The 27824-nt window shown below is 36.5% G+C and overlaps 1 protein-coding gene across 1 annotated transcript in view; it reads right to left on the bottom strand.

Annotated features, from left to right (window-relative positions):
- LOC121438964 (dystrophin-like) overlaps positions 1–27824 on the bottom strand; it is a 689483-nt gene that overhangs the window by 526910 nt on the left and 134749 nt on the right. Inside the window, 1 exon segment of the mRNA XM_041639468.1 lies at positions 24550–24739. Coding sequence (XP_041495402.1) covers positions 24550–24739 — 190 coding nt within the window.

Below are 27824 nucleotides of genomic sequence, written 5' to 3'. Positions count from 1 at the left end.
GAGGGGTCAAGAACATCTCAACAACCCCCACAGTATCAACTAATGTAGGCTCATAGGGACTCACAGAGAATGAACTGAAGACCAGGGAGCTTGCATATGACTGATCTAGGCCCTCTACATATTGTAGACAGTTGTGTAGCTTGGTCTTCTAGTGGGACTTCCAAGAGTGGCAGCAGGGGCTGTTTCTGACAGTTTTACTGGCTTCGAGGACCCTATTCCTCATATTGGGGCTCCTTGCTCAGCCTTAATATGTGGGGAGGTGCTTAGTCTTAACTGCAACTTGAAATGTGCTTTTCTGAATCAAAATGGAGAATTGTATGGATGATGTGGGGTGGGAGGAAGAGGGGATGTGAAGTGAGGGAAGAAGGGAGAGGAAATTGCAATATGGATGTAAAATAAAGTAATATAAACAAAAGAAAGCAAAAATGTGTCTCTGAGGCAACAGAGCACAGAAAATCCTACAGAATGTATACCAACCAAACTGAAGAAAAGCCTGAAATTAGAAAAAAGTTGTCACATTCTCATGACAAAACTCACATTTATGATAGATATCAGGACCAGGTCCCAGTAATTGACTTGGGACAAAGGTTAGAAATAAAGAAGCAAAACTATTAGTCAAATTTAATTCATTAGGTGATAGTTTCACTTTTTTTTTTAACCAGCGAAGCTATAGCTTTTATTCAGGCTTTCCCTTGGTTCCCGTTGTGTCATCTGTGTCCCCCACTACCCCATTAACATAGAAAAAATTTAAGAAATTTTTTGTGTTATTTCAATAAAAAATAGTATGTTCATATCTTGATTTTTTATCCTTATTTAAAGAAATCAGTGTTAGTGTTTGGTAGCCCCAAGATAGTGTTTATGCTTGAAGGTTCCTTTTGCATTTCTCTTTTTGAGATTTTTTTTATTGAAAGAAAAAAAAAGAAATTCCTGCCTCCTCCCAGCCTCCCATTTCCCTCCCCCTCCTCCCACCCTTCTCCTCACATAATAGTTTCACATTTTTCAAGCAAACGAGAAACCTACAGTCTTTGAAAGCCGCCTGCTGTGATACGCTAATGACTGAAATCATTGGTTTTGGAATAGTTCCAAAATGCCACATTCAAGTTTTAAACAAAATTGGATCCTCAAATAAACCTTGCTCAGAAACAGAAAGTGCCCTCTGTATAGGTAGGAAGAGGAAAGAAGGACGCTCTCGGCGTTTCTCTTCTATTTCTAAAGGGTGGTAATGAAACTTGTACTCTCTTGCTTTTATTCATGTCTAAAGAGTCCTTCTTATGCTTATTGCTTCAGGGTTGGAGTTTTCATTTCATTCCCACCAACATAGAACTATTTTGAGGGGTTAGGAGATAAGATTTTGTTAAGCAAAATTCCAAGTTCATGGCTCATTCAGATGATTCTTTTGTGTCTTAGGTAGTCTGAATATGATGATAGCTTTTTCTATACTCGAAAAGTGGGTAGAGTATAGGAGACCAAATGAGGAAGCAATGAAGTGATTTCTTAATACCAACTTTGTTGAAAATTAATAATTATCTTGTTTTACATTGGAGGTTGATAAAATTGACGTATTTTAAAGTGTACTTCCATAATTTCATTTTTGTTATCTAGTAACTATATTCAATGATTCAAAGACCTTGTTTTCAGCCCTTCTCATTTATAATCCATGGATACTGCTGTTCCGAGCTCCAAGAGGAGAGCATGTCTAATTTTTTTTCCACAAAAGACCCTCCTTTTACTTCATAAGTCATCTCAATGGAATGAAAGATGCACATTCTATATAGCTTTATGACAAAACTTCTGCTGAGCAATTTTCCTTTGAAGTAACAAATAACTGTATAAATTGTAATTATTACTCAGAGATTAGAACATGTTGGCAATAGATTCATTCTTCTCTCTGAATTTAAAAAGCTGAATAATTCACTACTCAGAGCTTTTAATAGTTGTAAATAATGCAATTAATAAGATCATATCGGGAAAAGAAGTTGAAAGATCAAGGCTCCCTGGGCATCACGAAATAATGATTCCTATAGGTGCAGCTAATGCATAGTCATTAATAAAAAGCTGTGTGTTAGCAAATTTCCAGCATGTGGTTCCTAAGAATATCATTTATGTGACAAGATTAAGACTGCTGTTTATAATTGCTTTAGTTAATTGGGTATACATTGAAGTTAAGGTTAGTTAAGTGGCAAAGATCAATGATACTAGGCTTGTAGGGTATTCAAGATATTTTGTTGAGAAATGAAAAGTCCAAATGTGGACAGCTGCCAAAGAAATGGTTGAGCTGTGTCTCTTGGCCAAGGGCATTGGGTGTCAATGTATAGGCATGGGCATCTTTAAGCCAGTACAGCAGGTTGTAGGTGTGAAGAAGGTTTGACTGACTAGGTTGTGATTCTCTGGGCATAGTCTGATAATCCCACGTGCTCATTGAACATTGGTTTCTATAAGAAATAGCAAAAGAATCATACATTGCATCATTCCCATTAATTTTACCAAGATCACATTTTCTGAATCTGAAGACATGACGAGATAAATTTTTGTGAGATTAAAATGCATTCATTTGCTAAACTCTTGGTAAATGTAATTTATCAAGTAAGTTTTCTGCTAGTTGAATCTATTTTAAACAAATGGAGTGAATGTATCGGTAACACAAGTGCATGTTCCTTAGATATCTCAGTACTAACTTACAAAATGCTTGCCATGCTTATGCTCTTTGTTAAAATCATAAGCCAAAGTCATAACTGAAAAGAGATTTAACATTCTACTAGGTTATAAGGAAAAGTAAAATACGGTTGTTGAGAGTGATTTTATAAATAAGAAACTTCAGCAAGCAAAGTTTATGTTAAAAACCTGGAAATTATCATAGCTATGGAAAATGAATAATTTCATAAATGACAGCTATTGATAAGTTGTTATGGCCAGTTTGAGGTCTGAAAAATAATATGCAATGTACAATAATTACTTATTAAATAGTTACCTAAAAGGATTTCTTTTATAAATATAAATTCATACCATATCATGTTTAATGAAAAATAGGGGATGTATGTATTATGTGAACCACTATAAAGAGATCTTTCCACACAAGATCACTGCACTAAAACCTAGAACCTTAATCTGTTTTTACTAAATAGTTAATGATTAGATAATTTATATTTTTAAATTTTCTTAGTAAATAGTAGGTTTATGTTAGCGAGAACTGTCCTTTTGAAAAAACCCTACAATTGACACAAATGTCAGTCATATGTTTAAAAGTCGTCCATGGGCCAGTGTGTTGACTCAGCTTGCCACAAAGCCTACCAATGTGAATTCAGTCCCTGGGACCCACATGGTACAAGAGAATCATCTCCTACTAGGTGTTCTCTGCCCTCTTCATATACACCATGACACATTTACCTTCCTGACAGGCATACAAAATAAGTAGAAATATAATGTAACTAAACCGTTCTTTTCTTAAGGCAGAAAAATGTTTTTTTGTTTGTTTGTTTTTCATTTTAAAATTACAATCTCTCTGGACTTTAGTTTTCCTTTTCCACAGGGAGAAAAATATTTTGAAAACTCTATTATACCAGTCTCTGGAAGAGAGCATTCCTAAATGAATTCAGATCAACAGATTACAAATATCTCCCAATCAGCAGTGCAGACTGAGCATCCTCAGGGCTTCAGTCATTTTATAGAAATGATTTGGAATTCATCGGTCTCCTTGTCATTTTTATTATTTATACATTCTCAATATTGACAGATATCATCTTTTTCCCACTCTCCAGTCCTCTTCTATTGGTTTAAATTCATGACATGGAGCCCGGAGACTCAAGACTTATGTGGCCCTTTTAAGACATAACTATCCAAAGAACCCAATGGATAATGTAGCAAATGCAAATACACATGATCATTTTCTTTGCTCTTTCAAGTGCCTTCCCTAGGAGATTAAAGTTCATTTATTCTTTAGATCATGTAGTAGATCAAAAAGAATCCCATTTGAAACCCAGATCAATAACTTTGACTACAGCTGTACAAAAGAAGTCAGAACTTTTTTTTAGCATCCTTATTGTTATTTATCTTTCTTTTCCCCCAACCCCAGTCTTGTATTCCCTCCACATTCCCAGGTAGAGTTTTCCCAAGACATTGTTGATAAGCTTAGTTACAAAATGATTTAAATGAAGTTAAGCCACACAAGGTGATAATGCTCCCCACAAGAGCCATGGACTAACACAAACTCTAGAGTCAGTCATGGGAAACTCCACTTCCAGTGTTGGCTAGGAGGGATCCAAGAGAATCCCCAAATATTATTGCCATTGTCTTTGGTTGTCTCTGAGAACTTGAAGGCAAGACTCTATTACTGGAAAAATCATTTGCTTCAGACACAGGACTTGGAAAAATTGAGATAGAAATGACCTGAAAGTCTCTTCCATGAAGAATAGTATCTTGCACTGCTATTCAAGCTGCCAAAGGAAAAACACAATCAATAGTCCTATGTAGCTGTAAAGCCTACAAAACCAGAACAGAACATCATGGCAAGATATTCCCAAGGCTGCGGGAGTGATCACCATTATCTTGGGAGTAATCAACTCATATAATAGGACTTAAAATCCACTTAGTAGGAGAAAATTTGTGCATGATACTGGAAACCTAGCCAATTTCCTGTGTCTGGGCAGGCCATGGAACCTAGAGAAGAACCCACTACTGCCGTTTTCCTAAGTAAGTATAATTTCTGTGTTCCAAATACTTATATCCACAAAAAAGTGCCACTCAATCGGTATAACATTAGGAATATGTATGTATATGTATATACACATACATATATGCCTGCAATAACACTTATTGAAAAAAGAGGCCATGAAACAAGGAGAGATATTCAAGAGGGCTTGGAAAAAGGTAAGGGGAGGAAGAAATGCAATTATATTGAAATATCAATAATAAAAACAGTAAAAGAAAATATAACATTTACTCCTCACCAGAGTTTATTTTCTCAGCAGAGGGAGATCATTACAACTAGTCAAAATACAGAGAACAGTGGATTGAGGAGTTTTCAGCCTAACTCATACATCTACAACACAACCCTTATACCAAAAGCTCAGGCAACATCATAGACGAGAATCGAGAATGGAACGACTGTAAAACCCAGAGGACCAGGACACCTCCTACTAGTCACAACATAAAACTGCATCCGTGAAATCTCAACACTATGTTCACCTAAACAAGAATGCATAATGACAACAGCAGCCAGCATGCCAACATAAATAGCAGAGACTTCACAATGCCTCACTACTAGATGAAGATCTATAGGAAATCAATGAAAATTCATTTCCTCCTGGTATTAGACCCCTGAAAGTTGATACACTTCCAAGAGGTCACCCCTATACATATATAACTATGAGAAAAAACTAATATACTTCCTCTTTTGTCTCTGTCTCTGTCTCTCTCTGTGTAGAGAAGTGGTAACAATTATGCAAATGCAGCACTCACATATGAAATTCTTAAAAAATGAACAATGAATTAAATTCAGAAAAATATATCAGGGCTACAGTTGCTATAGACATTGAGAAAAGCTTCTTACTGAAATCAACAAAGAGTATAAATGATCAATCAGATTTTGTCACAATTATACTTGTGACATTTTAAAATGGTTTTTATCTTCTTTTGAAGATGACATTATATCTGGTCTTAATTTACCTGGTAACCGTTTTTGTCATTAATTAACCTTAAGGCTATATTAACAATAATCATTTTTGAATGTCTCTAAATTAATGAGATGATGTCTTTCAGATGCCTCAAATTTGATTTGGCCAACGTGACAGAGCAAATTGATGCTATTCTTCTGTCTAATTTCCATAAATTCAGAGAAGTAAAGGAATCCCTATTTTAAAATTGGAGACATTTAGTATTAGTTAAAGTCTAAATATATGAAAATTTTTCTTGGCAAGGAAAATATACTGCTCAGTTGTCTTCAGTCAACATCTGTTTTTACATAGACAGTGTGACTTACATTCAGGAACCAAAGAATAGAAAATTCTGAATAATCTAGTTATTCAAAAGATATATGAAATGTATAGTCTTAAAAATCTGTTTCCAATCGTCTTGTTTTGAACACTATTTCTTTGCAACTATTTAACTACCTCGATCTATGCACTTAATTTCAATGATTTTTTCAAAAATAGTTATAATCAATGTGTGCCAGCTTTGAAATATATCATTTCTAATATAATAAATATTTAAAAGGAATTTTATGAAGACAAATCACAAGGGTAATTATTGTGATCCCACCACATCATTAAGGTAAAGCAATTTGTCAGTATTCACTATTCTTATATCTTTCACAAAAAACAAGTCCCAGTACATTGCTCCAGACAATATATGAGGCATTAAAATGAAACACACTCTCATGCAGCACTGTGATGTAGGGAGTGAAGAGTTAAGTCCTAAATATGTGGATCAATTCCAGTTTGGTGGTACATAATGTGCTACAACCAATTTAACAAAAATCAGCATGCATTGAAACATACAAACAGAAAGTAATATCATTGAAGGAGCATTTGATTATTTTAAAAATGTGTACGTAATTATGAACCCTAAAAATAAAATATGGGTTTCAGATATTTAGGACGAAGGCAGTCAATAATTCATTTTCTGCTTCACCTTACTGTTGTCAACATAATGTGGAACGAAGCTGAATGCCTTCAGTTATTTCTCCCAAATATGCACATCTATTGTACATATCTCTCTACATATCTCTCACCCCCTTCCCGAGAGCAGCCTCAACGTGCACATTCTGCTCGGATATGTGCCAGAAGTCCAACCAAGAGCAGGAAGTTCTCTTAAGCTAACTGTCGCTTCTGCTTACTCAATTGTCATCTGCTAAAGCAAAACACATGATCAAGGTCGAAGGCCAGGGCTTGTTACATTCACTCAATTGATGAGAGAGTAATGTAAAAATTGTGATTGTAGAAATGAGGGAAGAAATGGGGCTATTCACTGACTCTTTCACAGTGAGGTAGATGTTTCTCTAAAGCAGATAGCATGCTACAAACAGGATAACGGCTTGTCTGCAATGGTTTGCTTTTGTCACAATATTCACTCGTGCTTGGTGGTGGCTTTGCATTACTAATGTTCTTGGTGATAAATCTGCCATTTAATGAGTTTGGTTATATTTATTTTATTTTTAATGTCATATAATTGAAAAAGTATCACATCACAAGAATTTAGCACTTCTGATGAGGTAGTTCAGAGCAAAGGAACTTCTTAGGAAGACACACTGAGTGAAGCCAACTATGCCCCACTCTGCCTTCTTCCCATCCTTTTTACTCTTCCTCTCTCTCTACAATAACCTTAGAATTTCTCATTAGTTTTTGTTAATTTTCTAAATTCTTGATTTTTTGGTGGTTTTTCCGCTTTTGTAAAAGGAAAAGAAGAATGCACTTGAAGACATCATTTGAGAAAGATTTTCAAATTGGCTTCTCTAGTAGAGGGCACATTTGCCTTCCAGGTGTAATATTGTGATCACTGGTGCATGTATTATCGGATTTCCATTTCTATGCTGTCACCTAAGGTCATTTTGAAGTTCTCATAGGACAGGTCATTTGTCTATGTTTTTGTGAGCTGAAATGTTGCTGTAAGTTGGGTCAGACTTTGGATGTCACAGTTGGTAAAGCAGCAGGATTTTCTATCTTATTTCTTTATCTTTTGTTTTAGAAAGTCAAACTATTGCCCTCTGCTCTGGTTTATCCGATTCTATAGGACAAGAGAGTATGTGATTTTTATTTTTTTTTGTTTCATTTTTTTTCTCTGTCTTCTGCCACCTTACCTACATCTGTTTGTCTTTCCATAAGGTCAACTAATTATTTTCTGATTGAATACTATTAAGAACAAACAAAATTTTGTTAGAAAATAACCTTTTACAATAAAATTCTAATAAGTAAAAAGACAAACTCAAACCTGCTTCATAATCAATCTTTGAATTATCTAAGGATAAACAGTGTGTTACTTGACCTCTTATATGTAAGATTAACAAACTCTCTGAGTTATAGATGCAATTTTTTCATAATACAATTTGACTAGAACTTTATTGATAATCCATTAACCATCAATCACATGCTGATAGTAATTATCTTATGATTTTCCTTTAAGTTCAATATTCCAATATCACCAACTAAATGATATTCTTACTATAAACACACACACATCAGTCATATAAGTCAAATCAAAATAAATCCCTTTCTCCCTTCTTAACTGCAATTTTGAGACACTGATTATAAGTTAGAACTTGTTTAACAAAATTCATTGGTATGAAAGAAAGAGAAACTCTCTTAATCAAGGCCAAAACATTATCACAAAAATTAGTAGGTAGTATTATTTAAGTTGCAGAAAAAAATCAATCTACAGCTGAAGTTTTCTTTTATAATACTGTAATTTGATCACGATAGACTCATGTTATAATTTAATGTCATGAGCCATTAGATCATTACATTAAATTAATGATCATGTCTCAGATGGAAGCATGAGCAGTTTTATACAATATGCAAATGAAAAAGGAATGAAAACGGCAATGTAAATCTTCCTAGATACCATCTGGCTTAGCTTTTCTTTATGTTTTTCCCTCAAACAGTGGGAGGAATAAACAATACTATTTCTGATTGGATATGCTTTGGAGATAGAGGCGGCAAATGAAAAATGCTTCAAAATAAGCAGAAAGGCTATTATTTTCTTTTTTATTTCATTTATTTAAGCACAATCTGTTTTGTGAGAATCTAAATTTCTCAAACTTCAGAGCTAAATGGACACAAGCAAACATCTGGTTCAGCTGTTCTTAGATTTAAGCTGGTAGATGTAAGGGCTACACAATCCCTTGGCTCATTTATAGAGGGCTGACATATACTTTCAGTGCCCTCTCTAACAACAAGGATGGGTAAGCAATGTGCAAAGTTAGAGACATACTTCTGTAGTCTAGATCTGCCATTTTCTTCACCTGCCATTTCCTCCCCTCCCCTCCCCTCCTTTCCTGTCTCCTCCCTTCCTCTCCAACACTCCTAACTTCCTCAAATGATACAAGGTTTAATAAACAAAGTAACATATTTTAAAGTTGTTAGCTCACTTCTTACTTTGTACTGTGATAAAAATTCACAAAAAAATCTGTTTCTTCAGCCTGTTTTAAACATATATTTTGATTGTATAAAGCACATTTCCAGTATTTTACACCCATCGCCACTATTAGTCCTTAGAAATTTCTATCAGCTTACACTAAAACTCAGGTAGCCAATAAATAAAAAATTCCTATTCTCTGCTCCATATACCACAGGAAATCATCCTTTTATTTTCTAGCAATACGAATTGGACTATTCTAGTGCCTGTCATAAATGAAACCACACAAAGTTCATGCTTTGTGTTTGACTTCTTACACTAAGCATAATGTCCCTAAAATTCTCCTAGACTACTTCACTTTGTTCAGTTAATCGAATCATTTTCAAATCTTTGTCAATGCAGTGTTCTGATCTTTTAAGAAATTAATTTCTATCATTTGTTCAACTTCAATTGATTGCTGCTAAATGGATGAAAAAACTTCAGAAAGAGCATTTGAGTGAACAAGATAGATACAGCCTGGAGACAGGTAAATGCGAAATTCATTTTCTGTATAGATGAAAGCCAATTGAAAAGAAAAAGCAATAGAAAACTTCAAAGGAGCTATGTTAGGGAGAGGAGGGAGAGAAATGAAGGAGATGGGTTAAGAGCTTAAATGGGCTCAGATTCGGGAGAAGTATCCAAATGAGGTTATTAATGGATGAATGAACCTTCTTGGAAGTGACTCCTTCGGTGACAGTTGACCTGATCCAGATTATTTCAAGAGGAATGTGCATGTAAGACATCCCGGGTTTGTTCAAATTATAGTTTGGCAAACAAACAAATGACTGTAAATATAGTAAACCTCTGAAGTGTCAGGCTGGATCCTACACCAAAAGCTAACTAGAATACCTTATTTGGTTGTGGTCATAAGGCATATAGGATGGATCTCTTTCTCTGGATGACTAAAGGATACTGTACTTATTTCCATTACTTTCTTTCCCTTACTAGCTAGGTCTAACCTGCCCAATGCTGCCAATTCCCACCACTACCAGTTCCTCCTTAGGGACATTTTTCTTATCATCTATTCTTTATACTCTGAAGCAGGGAATCCCACTTGTCAATAATAGTTCACCTGAAAGGACACATCCAAAATCCAATCAGTAAGTACGTTTTTCTACTAGATATATAAATTGCATTAATCTACAAGTTTCATTTGAGTCATGGAAGGCAAATACATTTACAATTGCCTAATCAAGTGCCACGTTCCAATAATAACACATCCCCTATCCTCAAACAAAAGATCGTTTTTTTCTCCATGGTAGGCAAAACATAATATGTACTGATTTTTATTTTTTAAGTACAATGTGTAAGAATTATCCCATCATTTATGAAACCATTGTAAAAGTAAAAATAAGACTTACGGAGTAAATAACTGAGTGTCTTAGCAAGTATTTCATTTATATCCAAGGGCCATTTTATCTGGGGTCATGACCTGGAATTGGATTTAGTATTGAAATGTTGAAGGGGAGCAAAGTATTGGGGTAAAAATTGTGTAGTGAGAAGGTCGCTTGGTTGTTCCTGGCTGCTTAACTACAAAATAATCACACAGACTGTATTAATTAAACAGCCCATTAGCTCTAGCTTCTTATTAGCTAACTCTTATATTAATTTAACCCATTTCTATTAATCTGTGTATTGACATGTGGCTGTGGCTTACCCACTAATGTTTTGGCGTCTGTCTCCAGCTGGGCTACATAGTTTTGACTCCCTGACTCTGCCTTCTTCCTCCCAGCATTCCATTTAGTTTCCTCCTGCCTAGCTCTGTTCCCTGTGCAGGCCCAAGACAGTTTCTTTATTAACCAATGGTAATCACAAAATGCAGAGGGAAATCCCACATCAAAAATGGTTGGCACATAGGAGACAATAAGATTCTGTATTCTTCAGAGAATAATTATATCAGAAAGTCATAGAGGATAATATATATTTAAAAGAGGTTAGAGGTAAGAAGACATTAGACAGGAAAAGCTGACGTCTTTAGAGAATTGCAAGGTTGGGCCGGGCGGTGGTGGCGCATGCCTTTAATCCCAGCACTCGGGAGGCAGAGGCAGGCGCATCTCTGTGAGTTCGAGACCAGCCTGGTCTACAAGAGCTAGTTCCAGGACAGGCTCCAAAACCACAGAGAAACCCTGTCTCGAAAAACAAAAAAAAAACAAAAAAAAAAAGAGAATTGAAAGGTTGATATGTGTAACAATTCAAGATATTGTAAGTTGTGATTGCAGTATTGAAACATCAACATACTAACAGATCCCTTAAGGACAACCACAGATGCAAAAGCAAATGGAAGAAACTTGTCACTTGTTCCATCTATACTAATAGGATCTCCAGCAAGTAATGTTTTATGTGTTTCACATGCTTTCACAATCAGGAATAATGATTTCTTTCAGCTAGATGGGGAATACCTAATTTATGCACAAACCTTTGTTCAAGAACTTTTCTTTAAAATTTGATACAGTTCAACATGGTTACGAAAAGGCAACAAACATTCTGACATTTCATTTTAATGCCATTTAGAAAAGCACATAACTGCAAATGGACTTCATGTGGAATGAAAATCACATGTTGACAAACTAAATTATTTTGAATATGATTAATATTTACCTAATAGCAAAAATGTTTTATTATCACAATTTTCAAAGGTAGAAGAAAAATATTAGGATGGAAATTTAAAAATAGTTTTCAAATCCAGTAAAAGATTAACATTTCCCAATTCAACAGGAAGTGGAAGTTCTAAGATTCACTGTGTAATAGCATATCATTTTTCTCCTGGTAAATCTGCTCCCAAAGACAGCATGCAAAAACTCTTCCAGGAAAAGAAAGACGAGAGTGTGACAGGAAATTACCTTAGTTTTTCTGTACTTTAATTTTTCTTGACCTTTTTAATACTGGTTTGGAGAAAAACTATGTGAATCTGGACATGGTTCAGAGACAGTGGGTGTTTTGAGTCCACTAATTTTCTCCAGGGCTTTCTCTTGGCATTCATTTAAAACAACTTTATTTTATTCACATTTAATTAAAATTTTTCTTCTCCATGCAGTCTATTTTGATAATGTTCTTTCACCTCCCTCGACTCCTCTCAGATCCACCCCACCTCCCCGGCACACACTTTAATTTGCTTTTCTGTGTTTTTAAAAAAAATACATTTAAAAAGTCAAAACATACAAAATACAGGAAGGCAAAACAAAATAAAGGTTTTTATTAAGATTTCTATAAGACATTGATGTGATTTTTCTCTGTTGCTCAGATTGTTTGTGAAGAAAAATAAGCCTCTTTTGCCGAAGCAGTCAAGGAGTCTCTGGTGTCTAGCTGAAAGAAAAGGCTGACAAGACATTTACTTCCCCAAGGAGGTCCTGATGCAAAACGACATAGCTGCTTTTGCACTTTCAGTATGATATATTTATTTTCAAGAACAGAGTATTAAAGTTTGCTTTTTTTATTTGGAGAGTTTAAGAAATTTTTGAGTCAATAATGACATTTAAGAACTCAAACCTCCTAAAGATTAACAGTTTTTTTCTCCTTATTAAATGAAGTCTTAGCACTCATGGAAGTCAATATTTGAGAAGTTGTATTTAATTGTCCATTTTATGAATTTTCCCACATAAATCAAATGAGAATTTTATTCCCCAAGGGGCCTATGAGCAGTATGAAAATTCATCAATAAATATGTAAATAAAATTTAATTTTACCCGTAGATATAAAAATAAGCATAAATGTAACGACACGATAATGTTTATTGGGTGCTTCCTATAGCTCAGATACTGTTTTATGAGGTTTACACATATGACTTTATACCAGTTTCACAAACTGTTTGAAGTATGGATGTGGTTACTTTTTATTTATAGCGATGTAATACAAATGCAATTAAGAAATGAGTCCATGATCAGCAGGAAGCAGAATCATGATTTAAATCCACACAGAAAAGCTTCAAAGCTCATAGTATTGAATACTGTCTTTTCTAGCTTTGCTAAAAGGAAGTAAAAAAGAACAAAACATTTTTTCAGTGCCTATAGGCATTACAAAGGAGACAGATGACTTTCAACTAGGGAACAAGTGTTAATGTTGATATGCCTTTTTCTTGACAACTAGGTATCATTTGTGTAAGCTGAGATGAAGAAAGAAAATCTTTGAAGAATAAGCTGGTAGCAACCGTGAAGTCAGAGCAGTTATGGTTACCTGCACTGGGTCTACACAGTGCTGGCATTGTCAACAGTCAGTGCTCCTGGGGGTGGAGCATAGGGGTCCTCACGTTGTCATGCTAAACTATTGGCTACTGACAGATCCCTAGGGTGCAGGGAGTTATTGTCTTCACTTGTGTACTCACTAGTGAGCACACCAATTTCTGATCACTAATTCCAAGCTCACGTTCACATAGGTGGCCCTGCTTATTTAAACACAGAATGTCAAAACCAACAAAGAAAACAGCCCTTCTCAGTTTCCCTCATGAGTGTGGGAAAGGGATTTTTAGGAAAATGTGTTTATTGCATGTGGGGGGATGATAGGCATGAGATTTTAGAGAAGGTTGGTTGGGGCTGAGCATAATCAGAATACATTATATACAAGTATAAAATAGCCAAAGCACAAATTTAATTCTGAAAAAAATTATAACTGTAATCTTGCTTGCTGTTGCTTTTGTAGGCTTTAAAGCTATATTGAAAGGTAAAATAAGGAATAAGGTTAAAAATTCAGCTTTGAGGCTACTCCTTGACAGCAACGTGAAGGAATGTACAAAACATTCTTAATGCTTAGAGAAGTCCTAAAAGATGTTTTCCAAGAAGAGTCACATGTTTCTTTAATTCAGTAATAAATATTTATTACACATAATGTAAGTATCTTGACAATAGTGGCATATAAGTAAATGAATTCAGTGGAATCTTGTCTGGCATGAAATCTACATTCTAGTTACAATTTAAGTTATGCTTTAGGAAGTTTAAACTGAAGGTTGTATTGTAATTGGTTGACAGAAATTAGTTTAAGAGGATACAAGGAAATAGTAACACCAGTTACAGTAGTATTAAGTAAAAGTACTTCATAAAAAACTATGTAGGCAAAATCCAGAGTTCATAAAAATAAATGTGTTGATAGAAGAGGCATATAAATAAACAGATGATATGAAATCTCCCTGAAGAGAGGAGATCGTGTTGAACAGCAGAGTAGGAGATAAAAGACATGGCCTCGCTGCATCATACTGAACTTGTATTTTATGTGAGACACATGAGTTAAGAAAGTCCCACATTCAATAGGCATGTAGGATGAATCTTGCAAAGAGTGAAAACACTTAAATGAGTGGTTTAGTGGAGATGGGCACACTATTTTGAAAGACACAGAACAGACAACTGGCATTAAGGGAGTATTGATTGACTACTGAGAGGAAGCAAATGAGATGAGCGAAAATAGACGGGGATGCCTGGAAGAGATGCTCTGGAAAAGGATGCCTAAGGAATGTGTAACTGGGCAGCTATGGAGACGTTGACCACATTATGTCAGCCCAGTAAGTCACAAGGAGGGAAATGTTTTAATAGTCAAGTGGAACAAAACAAGCACAGCAATCTAGCAAGGAGGCATTAACAAGAACATCTGCATCTGAGCATTACCTGATTGTATAAGGAAGCATTTCAACTGAGAAACAGACACAGAAACTAGAAAGAAAAATGTAAAACAAAATGGATGTCTAGGGAACCAAATATTTCTATGAACTGATATATTCCAATGAGGTGGGTGATTTAAAATTTGCTTTTTGATATTTAGAGCTTTGGCTTGAACTGACGAGGCAGTCCAGAATAATGTGCAGGATAGCAGGATTTTCAGGTCAGAAGGTCAAAGAGAATTTTAAATACTCATTCTTCCATATACAGTTAACAGTTGTCCAAACCTCTAAATTTTGAGCTTTCCATGAAATAAGAGAATGATGATATTGCTTCATAAAGCAGCACATATAAACAGCACATTGCCTGTAAGTATAGTCATAGTAAGTATTCAAGTGATGTTAGTTACCATTATTTATTCTAATAGAGGAATAAAATATACTCTTTTAAATCCTAGAAACAAATTTATCCTGCTAGCCTTTGATTTTGCTGAGTTTTTTTCCTAATCTGCAATAGTGAAAGACAAATTAGTTAGTTTTTAAAGATGTAGCCATAGATAAATTATAACTTGCTCAAATTTTATTCTCTAATTAAAAATGGAAATAATCATAGTACAGTGTCATGTTTTCAGAGAATCAAATTAGAAAATGAAAGTAAAATGACTTGGGTAATTATAAAAAGTGAGAAGTGCAGGTATCACTAGTTAATGTAACTTTGATTCATTGGTTGTAAAAAGTGCAATAGTAGATTTATGGCTTCAGTTTGACTTTTGCCTAATGATAATTAATAATATTAACAAGGACCTTTCACTTGAAGAAAGCTATTTCAAAGTGCTTTGATATTTATTACCTTCTAAGTTTAACACAGAATATCTGTGAAGAATAAAAGACAATGATTATTAGAGGCTATCAAAATTGACTTTTCAGCATACACAGTTTCTTCTTGCTGATAGAGAATTTTCTTCTTATATTTAGATAGAAAATTATAGAATGTAATAGTTGAAATTAAATACTATTCAATGTAGTACTCCCTGTGTACGATTTCAAGTTATTTCCTAATGAAATAGCAATATCCATACAAGGCAAGTAAGATTTCAGTGTTTCCATATGAACAAAAACATTGTAACACAACCAGAGTAACCCAACTTTTGTGATGATGTCTTGAAATTCAAATCACATTAAATTGAGGTAGTGTTTTTCAATTTATTGTACACAAAATTATTTTCCATATTTAGTTTTCTTTTTAGCAGCAGCTAAAACACCAGACCTGGATATCTGTCCTCATTAACTCCTTTGTCTCAATTTTACATTTTGTTTTGGTATTTCCTTTTGAATTTTTCCAGAGATTTACAGGAGTTTCAGTCTTTCCTTAAGAAAGTATAGAAACTATAGATTCCTACACAAAATTTGCACATGATTGGGCCTACTATCATTCTATCCTGGATGACAGAGGAAAGTGGGGGCCCACCTTTCCCAAAGGAGGACAGTTGATGCTTGATGTGTGAGGGAGAGTTGTTTTCTTTCCTGGTGTAGCTACTGGAAAATTGCCCTTACTCTAGTAAATAACTCACACCTATGCTATTGCAAACAACCCTAACTAAATTCAGAGGACCCCACAGATATAAAAGAAAACAATACATAACAAAACAAACAACACAGCAAAAACCCTGAACCAAAACAACAGTAGGAAGGGAACTCCTTGGAAGAAGAAAGTGTTGAGTGGGGATTGGGAGAAGGATGAGAAAGGACATTGGGTGTGAAATGGTCATTTTCTTTGACAAATTCAGGATCTAAACCACATAATAAAGACTAGTAAGAGGATAAGCGTATGCCTCTAGGTCCTGTTTTTGATTAGTGTAGTCAAGTTCTAGTCATGAATACTCTGGTGAGGGCAGATGACATTTTCAAATGGCAACATAAAACCAAAGGGAGAAACAAAATGCTGAGGTTTATACAAGAGAAGAAGCTAACGCTGCAATTGAAAGAGTTTTTCCAGTTGGCTATACTCCTCAAATACTTCCCTTTTTCATGATAGTAATTTCATACCAAGGTTTTGTTTCTTCTTTTACATTTTTAAGTTTTGTTGTTATGAATTTTTTTAGTGACTTTCTTTCAAATACCATAGAGAAAGGGATCAGCAAGCAACAGTTCTGGGCTACAGGAAGGTTTTAGTAGTATTTAAGTGGATTTCTGCGTAGACCAGAGGAGAGTTTCAGTAACAATGATGTCAATGTGTGTGACATATCCTTGATTTCTATGGTTTATGTTTTAAACTCCTTCAAGTTTTTTACCTTTAATTAGGATTTTCACAACACTTTAGATATGAATTCACAACTGCTTCAAGGGAGGCGATATTCCCATCTCTTATGCACAGGTAGCTTAATCCAAAGCACATTCTTGGCATTCCTTCTCACAGCTGTTTGTCCTCACGAATTCTGCGATTCCCTGAAGACACTGACTGGTCATATTACCTCAGATTGTCTCTTCATCTCTGTCTCACTTGGAGTGTAACAAAAAATGTCCATTTAACTGCCAAAAGCATCTTATCTAGTTTATGTGTCTAATGTCACTCACTGTCTTAGCTATTTTATTAAAAGAATAATTAATATATTGGTTGCAATAACTGTTTAAAACAAAGATATGACTCCTCAAAGACTATAGATGAACTCAAACTTTAAAAAAAAATAATGACAGTGGGGAAGGAAAAGGCACGCTTACACTCACTAAACTTGTTTTTTTATTACGTATAATAGTACATTGCCCTTGTTTTTTACTGCTGAGTAGTACTCTAATATGTATATATTCCATACTTTCTTCATCCATTCTTCCATTGAAGGGCATCTAGGTTGTTTCCAGGTTCTGGCTATCACAAACAATGCTGCTATGAACATCGTAGAGCATATACTTTTGTTGTATGGTAAGGCCTCTCTTGGGTATATTCCCAAGAGTGATATTGCTGGGTCCAGGGGTAAGTTGATCCCGAATTTCCTGAGAAACTGCCACACTGCTTTCCAAAGTGGTTACACAAGATTGCATTCCCACCAGCAATGGATGAGTGTACCCCTTTCTCCACAACCTCTCCAGCAAAGGCTATCATTGGTGTTTTTTATTCTGACAGATGTAAGATGGTATCTTAAAGTTGTCTTGATTTGCATTTCCCTGATTGCTAAGGAAGTTGAGCATGACCTTAAGTGTCTTTTGGCCATTTGAACTTCTTCTGTTGAGAATTCTCTGTTCAGCTCAGTGCCCCATTTTATAACTGGGTTGATTGGCCTTTTATGGTCTAGTTTCTTGAGATCTTTATATATTTTGGAGATCAGACCTTTGTCAGTTGCGGGGTTGGTGAAGATCTTCTCCCAGTCAGTGGGTTGCCTTTGTGTCTTAGTGACAGTGTCCTTTGCTTTACAGAAGATTCTCAGTCTCAGGAGGTTCCATTTATTCAATGAGCTCAGCAGTAAAAAAACAAGGGCTTCATGAATTTTGCATGCAAATGGTTGGAAATAGAAAACACTGTCCTGAGTGAGGTAAGCCAGACCCAAAAAGAGGGGCATGGGATGTACTCACTCATATTTGGTTTCTAGCCATAACCAAAGGACATTGAGCCTATAATTAGTGATCCTAGAGAAGCTAAATAAGGAGAACCCAAAGAAAAACATATAGACATCCTCCTGAATATTAACCTTCATCAGGTGATGAAAGGAGACAGAGACAGAGACCCACATTGGAGCACTGGACATAAATCTCAAGGTCCAAATCAGGAGCAGAAGGAGAGAGAGCACGAGCAAGGAACTCAGGACCGCAAGGGGTGCACTCACACACTGAGACAATGGGGATGTTCTATTGGGAACTCACCAAGGCCAGCTGGCCTGGGTCTGAAAAAGGATGGGATAAAGCAGGACTCTCTGAACATAGCGGACAATGAGGACTACTGAGAACTCAAGAACAATGGCAATGGGTTTCTGATCCTAATGCACATACTGGCTTTGTGGGAGCCTAGGCAGTTTGGATGCTCAACTTATTAGACTTGGATGGAGGTGGGGGTTCCTTGGACTTCCCACAGGGCAGGGAACCCTGATTGCTCTTTGGGATGGGGGGGGTACTTGATTGGGGGAGGGTGAGGGAAATGGGAGGCGGTGGCGGGGAAGAGACAGAAATCTTTAATAAATAAATAAATTAAAAAAATAGTACATTGCCTTTTGATAGAAAGTCTCATGGATCTTATCCTTACTCATGCCCACATCCTGTTAAGTATTATAATCACTGGATCTGTGTGTTACTGGGACTTGGTGGTTGGGAAATGAAATAAGGCAATGACTGTTAATGAAAACAGAAGTGTTCTCAGGAGAATTGGCCTCAAACTAAGTCACTAATACAGCCTTCAAAATTGGGATAAGATCTTATGTAAACTAGGCTGTTCTCAAATTTATTAGTGTTCTGCTTCAGTCTCTCAAATGCTGGGGTTCCCAATAAGCACCACCAGCAGCCTTCTTCTGACATATTTCTGAACACGACTTTCTCTATACAGCATTCTCATCCTTTGTTTGGAGATGAGAACGGTGGCCAGAATATGATGTGATCAATCTCACTTAAATCTCTTCAAGGTCTAACATAAAGTTCAGCATTTTAAAAGTCTTACCCAATGTACAAGGAAGGCTAAGAAAATCTTCTCAAATATTTTTGTGAACTTCAGATAGGTCTAGACCTACCTGTCTAGCTTTCTAGCAAAACAGTTATGCACGACTGCTGTATGCTGGATGTGCTCGCTGGAATTGAGATCCAACTCAATCTTAAGTATGTTGCCATCATTTGACCTAAAGCACCTAATGGGTGGGTGTTTAGTAAAGAATTTCCAAGGTAATGTGAGTTTACATATAAAATATAAGATGAAAACTTGCATGCAACTGTGATTTCAGTAATAGTTTTACACATGTAGAACAGGAAGAGGTCAACACCAAACAAAAGGAAGATTTGGAGAATTGCCGTCATGTTGTCAGGAAACATCCCAAATAGGCAGATTAAAAAAATACAGGCAAATGAATTCAAATCAATAGAGAATAGTACACTGAAGATTTCCTTAGAATCAGAGATCTACAGACTACTTCTACTATTCAATATCCCAAGAAAAGTGATGCTTCGATTTACTTTAGGTGCTAATTATACGACCTTGGTCTCATTTTTTTCTTATTTCTTGGAAGTAACCCATGAATCAAGATTTTATGAAAGAAATAGTGAATTTTCAATTTCAATAATGTGTCAAACCTATCTTAATTCATAGGTATATACAGATATACAATTCAAAGTTTATCAAACTTTCTGCTAATGTTTTATTCAATATAAGAGAAGTTTACATAATGTGTTGATGAAATAAAGCAAATGAAATGAGATAACCGAACTGTAATGATCTGCCCTGTACCTTTAAGAGACAAGCCACCCCCTCCCCAAGCTGATCAGCTTCTAGTCTGAGTCTCTCTCTCTCTGCTCTTCTCCCTTTTCTCCTTCCCCTCCATAACCCACTCAATAAATATCTGACGTCACTTTGAATGGCTTGCCTATTCATGACTCTGTCTTTCACCCACCACCTGGCTCCCTGCCCAGGACCAGCCACTTTCCGAGACCTGCAGCATGGTCTCTTGTGGTGCCCATCTGTCTATCTCTCCTCCTGTGACTTGCTGCCTCTCATAGCCCACTACAGCTACTTGGGGAACTGCACTGTTCCTGCCTGGGACTGGCTGATCTCAGGACCCACTGTTCACTGCCTTCTGCTGCTCTGGGACCTGCTGCATGGTCTCATGGTCTGCTGCCTACTGCCGCCACTTGGGGACCTGCAGCACTTTTACTTAAACCATAACAATAACTAATGCTGATACACATACACACAAACACACACACACACACACACACACACACACACACACACACAGAGAGAGAGAGAGAGAGAGAGAGAGAGAGAGAGAGAGAGAGAGAGGATAAACTCGGCTCACAGATGAAAGAATTAAACTCAGCTCACAGATGAAAGAATTAGAAATAGAACACATATTCCTTACTTAGTTCTGAGACTATCTCCCAACCTTTAAGATCTGTTGGCCAGGTCTCTCACCTGAATACCTTGTCCCCTTAAGAGACAAGCCCCACCCACTCCTCCCTCCACTGCTGCCATGGCAAGCAATTTCTGAAGAGGTGGTTGCTGTCTTTCTCCCCCTACCCCCCACCGCCTTTCTCCTTTGCCACCTTCTTCTCCCCTTCCCCTTTCATAACCCACTAAATAAACTTTATACCCAAACTCTCTCTCTGCATGGCGTACCTGTCTGTCTTTCATCCGCCTTGGTCTCCCATCTGCTGACCTGCAGAGGCCTGTGGGGACCTGCAGCCAGCCCCTTGAGGGGCCGGCCTTCCCTCCATAGATCTTTAAAAAGAATAATACCAACTATATGTCTATAGAAAGGCAGCTTCTTTACAGTCTGGTAAAACAATGATATTGCAGGTTTACTTATAGAATCACATAGAAGTTATATAAAACTTGTCGAATATTTGCAAAGATACAAAATTATTCAATATTTATTTTATCCAGCATTTTTTTGTTAGATGTTTGAACCATGGACATCTTTATCAACTCTGTTAGACGAAAGGAGAAAACTTTTTGGACAGAAAAATAATCTGATTCAATTATAAATTCAGTTCTTAAATTTTAAAATAAATTTGCAATATATACATTCTCAAACTATCAATGCTCAGGATCTATATGATGTTATATAAAAGTTTGATGGCTTCAATGGTCTTGCTAGACTATCACAAATAACTATAAGCAAAATGTCTTCATCATGTGTATCGACAAGTATAATATTATTCCTTGATTTCAGTTATGAAAGTAAAGAGCCCTGTCTACTAATACATTGGAAAATCTAATTGTGTTTCATGGTGAAATTTATTCATTAATTTTATTAAGGAAGCACATGATTTATAATACATTCATTGCTCATAGATCCCATAAGTGATAATTACTGCTGTGACAATTAAATAGATATTGAAGTAACTAACAACCAAAGTCAATAGTCAATATTGTAAGGAATAATAAGATTCATAGTCTCTCTATATAGAACAGTTGGCAATTTCAGAAAAAAAATAAAATACTTTGTTTAAAGGCTTCATCTTTTTCTCTATTTGTAGAAAACAAATCTTGCTCGGATTTGGAGTAGACAAGAGATCCAAGATCTGTTGGGTGAGCTGTTACTTTGATTAAACATTTGGGTGCTTTCCTTCTTTTCTTCTTTTAATAATTAATAGAGTTCAGTATAGTCCTGACAACATACACTTAGAATTCTAACATTCAGAGAGTCTGAGGCTGGAGAATTACTAATTGAAAACCGACCAGAGTATAGAGTAAAAGCACTGGCTTTCAAACTTCACATCCTGAGTTCAGAGCCTTATATCCCAGGTAAAAGCTTGGTGTACCTCCAAGATGCTTTCTGGACATGAGGGGATGGGGGTGTAGGTGGGGGTGGGGGCAGGAGCAGATACAGAAGAGTCTCCAGAAGCTCCTACCAGCTAGGGTCAGTAGCAGCAAAGGGATCCTGTCTCAGGTAAGATGGACAGACATAGGCCTGCCCCCAAGGTCCTTCTCGGACCTCCACACACGTGTGTACTTGCCCCTGCACCAAATAATTAACTGATTACCAAATGAAGACCCTAATTAGGAACAACAGCAGTTAACCAGAACAATAACAAAAATAACAACGAAATAATCACTACTTTACACTAAGAATGTAAAGAAATTCCTCCTTATTTTAACATTTTTTTTTATTTTCTGACTCTGGTGTTTTGAATATTTTATGTAATCAGTGTTCTAGACTAAAAATGCAGAAAGGTTCATCCTTGGAGTTCATATGAGAAACATACTTCAGGTTGGTTCCGAAGGTGATAAAAAAGCATATACACAGATTTAAGAAGCACCCACATACATGCACTGCTGAGGAGAGGGAGCCTGAACTGGCCCTATCCTATAGCCAAACTGATGAATATCTTGCATATCACCATAGAACCTTCATCTGGCGATGGATGGAGATAGAGACAGAGACCCACATTGGAGCACTGGACTGAGCTCCCAAGGTCCAAATGAGGAGCAGAAGGAGGAAGAACATGAGCAAGGAAGTCAGGACCTCGAGGGGTGCACCCACCCACTGAGACAGTGGGGTTGATCTAAAGGGAGCTCACCAAAGCCAGTTGGACTGGGACTGATGGGGCATGTGATCACACCAGACTCTCTGAACGTGGTGGTCAATGAGGGCTGACTGAGAAGCCAAGGACAATGGCACTGGGTTTTGATCCTACATCATGTACTGGCTTTGTGGGAGCCTAGTCTGTCTGGATGCTCACCTTCCTAATCCTGGATGGAGGGGGGAGGACTTGGACTTCCCACAGGGCAGGGAACCCTGACTGCCCTTTGGACTGGAGAGGGAGGGAGAGGGGGTGAGGGAAAGCGGAGGGAAATGAGAGGAGGGGAGGAGGTGGAAATTTTTAATAAAATTTTTAATAAAAAAAGAAATACAAGAAAGCTAAGAAATGTTAATCAGAGTAATTTCCAATTGTTTTTAAAGAAAGATGAAAAATCAAAACACAAATTTGCTTTTCCCTTATTCATACTTAATAACACATATAGCCAATTTTTAATTCAATTATACAGAACTTTAGAGTTTTTCCAGATTATAGCATGCATGAATATTGCATATGTAAATATAAATGATATAGGAGATCCTTTAGGATTTAGACAAAATAAAATCTGAATTTGTGTAGCTTTTGCATTCTGTCCCAAACTGTAGGAGATCTCTGCAGAGATAAAGTCAGACTTTATACTAAAATTATCTTAAAAGGATCAAACAAAACTAACATCACTGTGGATATGGCATGTGAGAACAGAGAAGGAAGATAAAAAAGAATGACAAATTCAAGATGTAATAAATCACTGTTATTACTATCTGTACCAGAGCAACAAACTAATAGTCTCATCAAAATAAAGCATAAGTGGAGAACAATAGGAAAAGAAATTCTTTAGTCCAATTTTTTCAATTTATCATATCAAACTATATTCTAAATACTAGTGATGTTCATTTATACACACATATAGAAAAAAAGTTACAAAAGAAAAGATATATGATAATGTTGCATAATAGTTCAGGAAAATTCCATCAGCTATTAGGAATAAACCTTTGAAAATTCCTTAAACTATAGAACATGATTCTTGCCAAGATTCCATTTAAACAATATTACTCTCAGCTTCTGTTCTTGCTGCTCATGCACACAGATTTAATAATTTTTGTTGTCAGGGAAAACAATTGTCTGAAAATTGTGCATCCACGAGCTATAACAAATTTAGCAAACTCATTTTTATTTTCACAGATCATGTTAGGAAGAAAACTGTAAAATGTCAGATTAACATTTCAGAATGTATTTGAAAAAAAACGAAGAGAAACTGATTTAGTTAGCAACGCTAAATAAAACAGACAATTCCTACAGATACTTTCCCTGTAAGACATTAAGTAAACAGTGAAAATGGCAGCCATTTTAATTTAATAAAACTACCCTTAACTTACTTCTCTGGCTGAGTAAAGTTTCTGTTTGACAAGACCCCCGGTGTTTTAGGCGAATATTTTTCTGGTCAAAAATATCTGTAATTTTAGAAGCCGTTGATATTAAATGGAATTACCAGTGAGTTTTCTTACTGCCTCTTGCCTCTTTCCTTCCTGTCCAAATGCTGAACTCTATCAGCCTGAATAAGAAACTTTACTTTTGTCCTCACTTTGTCAACATCAAGTACAAATACTTGGGATGCTTCAGTTGGATTGACAAAAGGGCTAACACAGGGACACTTGACTTACTTGCCACTGTTTCATCAGCTCTCGGACTCCCTTGGAGCCTTCTAGGAGTTTCTCCTTCCGGGAAGCATCCTGGAGGACATTGGCAGTTGTTTCAGCTTCTGTAATCCAGGAAAGAAACTTCTCCAGGTCCAGGGGGAACTGTTGTAGTAACCTATGAGTTTCTTCCAAAGCAGCCTCTCTCTCACTCACTCTGTAAAGGACAAGCAGGCAGATGGGATTCACTATTATCAGAATGGTATATGCAAGGAACTCAGTAAAATGATCAAGGACGGTATGCTGCTGAAGCTCTCCAGTTAACCCACAACCAAAATGCCATGCTCTTCGTTTAATATTCATTTCAATTTCATCTAAACACTTCTTGATGGAAGGCATACAAGTGGAGCTATTAAAAATAAACAGCAATGTGCTGGGGCTGGGGATCAATGGTAGAGTGTTTGCCTCCTAAATTCAAGGCCCTAGGTTTCTAGGTTTAATCCCTGGACCCTCCATCAAAGATGAATCATAAAAATTCCTCTAGAAATGGCCACACACATACCAGATAGATAGATAAATAATAGATAGATAGACAGATCAAGAGAGAGACACTTAAAATTTTTGTTCATAAACACTCCAAAATACCTTTCTTTCAACTTTAAGTTTGTGCTGGGCAATGGGAAAACTTATTTTGAGATGCCACAGAATTTGACATTAAATTTCATATGCAAAACCTTAAATTCCCTTGCCATACATATCTTTGATATCAAACTGAGTCAAGAAGCAAGGATTAAATAAAGTAACAAGTAAAGAAGACACAGATGGCGAGTTGGGAGGTGACTACTGAAGGAGCTAGTGAAGAGACAGATTGACCGGTGAAGGGACAAAAAGACTAAGAAGAAAGCGTTTCACGGAAAGAGTTGTGCAAACTGTCATCCTGCCACACACTAGCTTATTCAAAGTATTTTGTTAGGTTCACACTGTGCTCTCTGTTGGTCATAGGCCAAAGATATTATCAAAAAGAAAAATGCTACACCAAGTTGAAAAAGTTGAAGCTTACTAATCAGACAGTGACTCAGTTCCCAATATCTTTTCCCAGTTGTGTGATATGGCTTGTTACTAACTCATCACTCTTCTACTGCTATGATGAACAAACTTCACACATTATGACTGCTTATGATTGTTAATAACAATGTTAGTTCCTCTGCCTACACCTCATTTTCTAATTTCCAAGTTGTTTTTAAAAACTGGAAGAAACAAAAATCCCTTATGAGAATTTTTTAAATCATAATTTCCAATTATATATGTATAATATATATACACACTCATATATATATATATGTATATATATATATATATATTGCATATTATGTGGATATACATACAAACACCCTGAGCAAAGATGTGTATAATAATAGCTCAGGAGGGAAAATTGCCTTAAGCAGTAACAGTCCCATCTAAAAAGATTCAGGTAAATTTTGTCTGCAATGGGGAAATTAGTACTCTATTTAAATGCCTTATTTGCCTTCTACCACTACACAAACACTTGCTGGGATTAAATATAAGCTCAAAATGGATTTCAAAAAATTGAACACTTGAATATGATACATACTGCTTGTTAAGATGTGATTGTCAATAATTATGCAAAACTGCAATTTATTTTAGCAGCAACTTTATCAAGGGATGTGCAAAGCAGGCAATGAACAAGGCCTGCCGAGGCGGCGGCAGTGCAGTGAAGTCCCCAGAAGAGCTGTGTGCTCATCACGGGGGAGGTTCTGCTGAGCACACAGTCTTTCACAGTGTGGTCTCAGTGCTCAGACTGGATGGAAATCTTCCCGCTGTGCTCTGTGCTAAGGGCTAGAGAAGAGAGTAGGTTTATGAGGGTGCCGCTATTGGAAAAACATGAGCACTGCACTAAGCTATTTATCAACTCCTAAATAAATGTTAATACTCCACAAGTAAAAGGTACCCTGGGGTTCTGGTTGGGCACGGTAGTGAAATCTGGAACAGCTGCAGGGCTAACTGGGACCGCCAGTTTCCCTCATTTGTAGGGAAGATGTTTTCTGTGCCATTGTTGCAGCTCGAGGACCCTGAATGGGAAAGTTGGGCTTGTAACACAGAGGGAAGCTCTTGAGCAAATACTGACAATCCACTGACACGGACTTGCCAAAGAGACAGTTTCTTGCAGTTTAAACTAAGAGTTATTCCACCCCCAGCCTAAAACTCATCCTAGAAATAAACTGTCGCAGTCTAGAAGACAATGCCTGGCTAAGACGTTGGCTTATTGTGGAATATACTCCACTTTCAGACACAAGGAAAGGACAAACCGAAAGTCACCCACGGCAGAATGAAGCTTCAGAGATTAGAGAGTGTGAAAGTCATTCTCAGAGTCATCTTCATGCAGAGGGGCACTCTATCCGTCTTAGTCCTTCTGCCCTTCAGTGAGACACACCATTCACCTTCCGCTTCCGTAAGAAGTGACTAGTAAATAACTTTGAAAGCAGTGTGCAGGAAGTCAGATGAAAGGGCTCTATCTAGACAATGTGATTCTCAGCCAAATCCTGCCTGCAGTTTTCTGCTTTGTAAATTAGGCCCTTAGGGAAGCCGAGGAACATTTTCAGGACAGTAAGGCACCATTTTCTTCAAGGATACCCTTGTGGTCTGACATATTGACAACATCAGGAGGAATATTTCCTTATTCGGGAAATACTTTAAGAAGAAATGGAAGCAAGAGCAGAAAAATCTCTTCGAATGAGCTCTTTTCCGAAGCTGTGGGATCACAGACTCAACTGTTGTTTCCTGCTTCCGTGGGGCTTTTAATGACCTCAAACTCACTCCTAGGTTCGAGGCGTGTACAGAGTTTATTGAATTCTAAGATTTAATTGTGTCAAGTCTATCCTAGAAATAAGTCCATGGTAATTAATTTCCATATTTGTGCATTCAAATTAGATCTAAATGTGTCCCTTAGTTTTTCATTTTCCTCAACCATATGCTTTTGGATAGCTTCTGTGATAAATAAAAATATAAAAATAATGAGAATTAAAAGTCTGGCTAGGAAAAAGAGACTACAAATGTGGCTTATTTTAAAGTTTCTCTATTTAGGACATACAATCCTACGGACCCTGAAGACAATTTCACTGGATTTTAAAGGGAATAATGAGTATGTATAAGAAATTTCAAGAAGGCTTTTAAACTGTCATCTAGTATATTAAATTCTTTCTATATAATAAAGCTTAATTATCACTATTCCAAGTTTATAATGCATGAAAAGAGCTAAGAATTTAATCTCACTGGATAAAGAA

Source organism: Microtus oregoni, unplaced genomic scaffold, assembly GCF_018167655.1.
Source record: "Microtus oregoni isolate MIOR12 unplaced genomic scaffold, Mior012 000059F_ref0000304, whole genome shotgun sequence".
NCBI classification, from domain to species: Eukaryota; Metazoa; Chordata; class Mammalia; order Rodentia; family Cricetidae; genus Microtus; species Microtus oregoni.
This window is presented reverse-complemented; position numbering and strand designations above follow the sequence as displayed.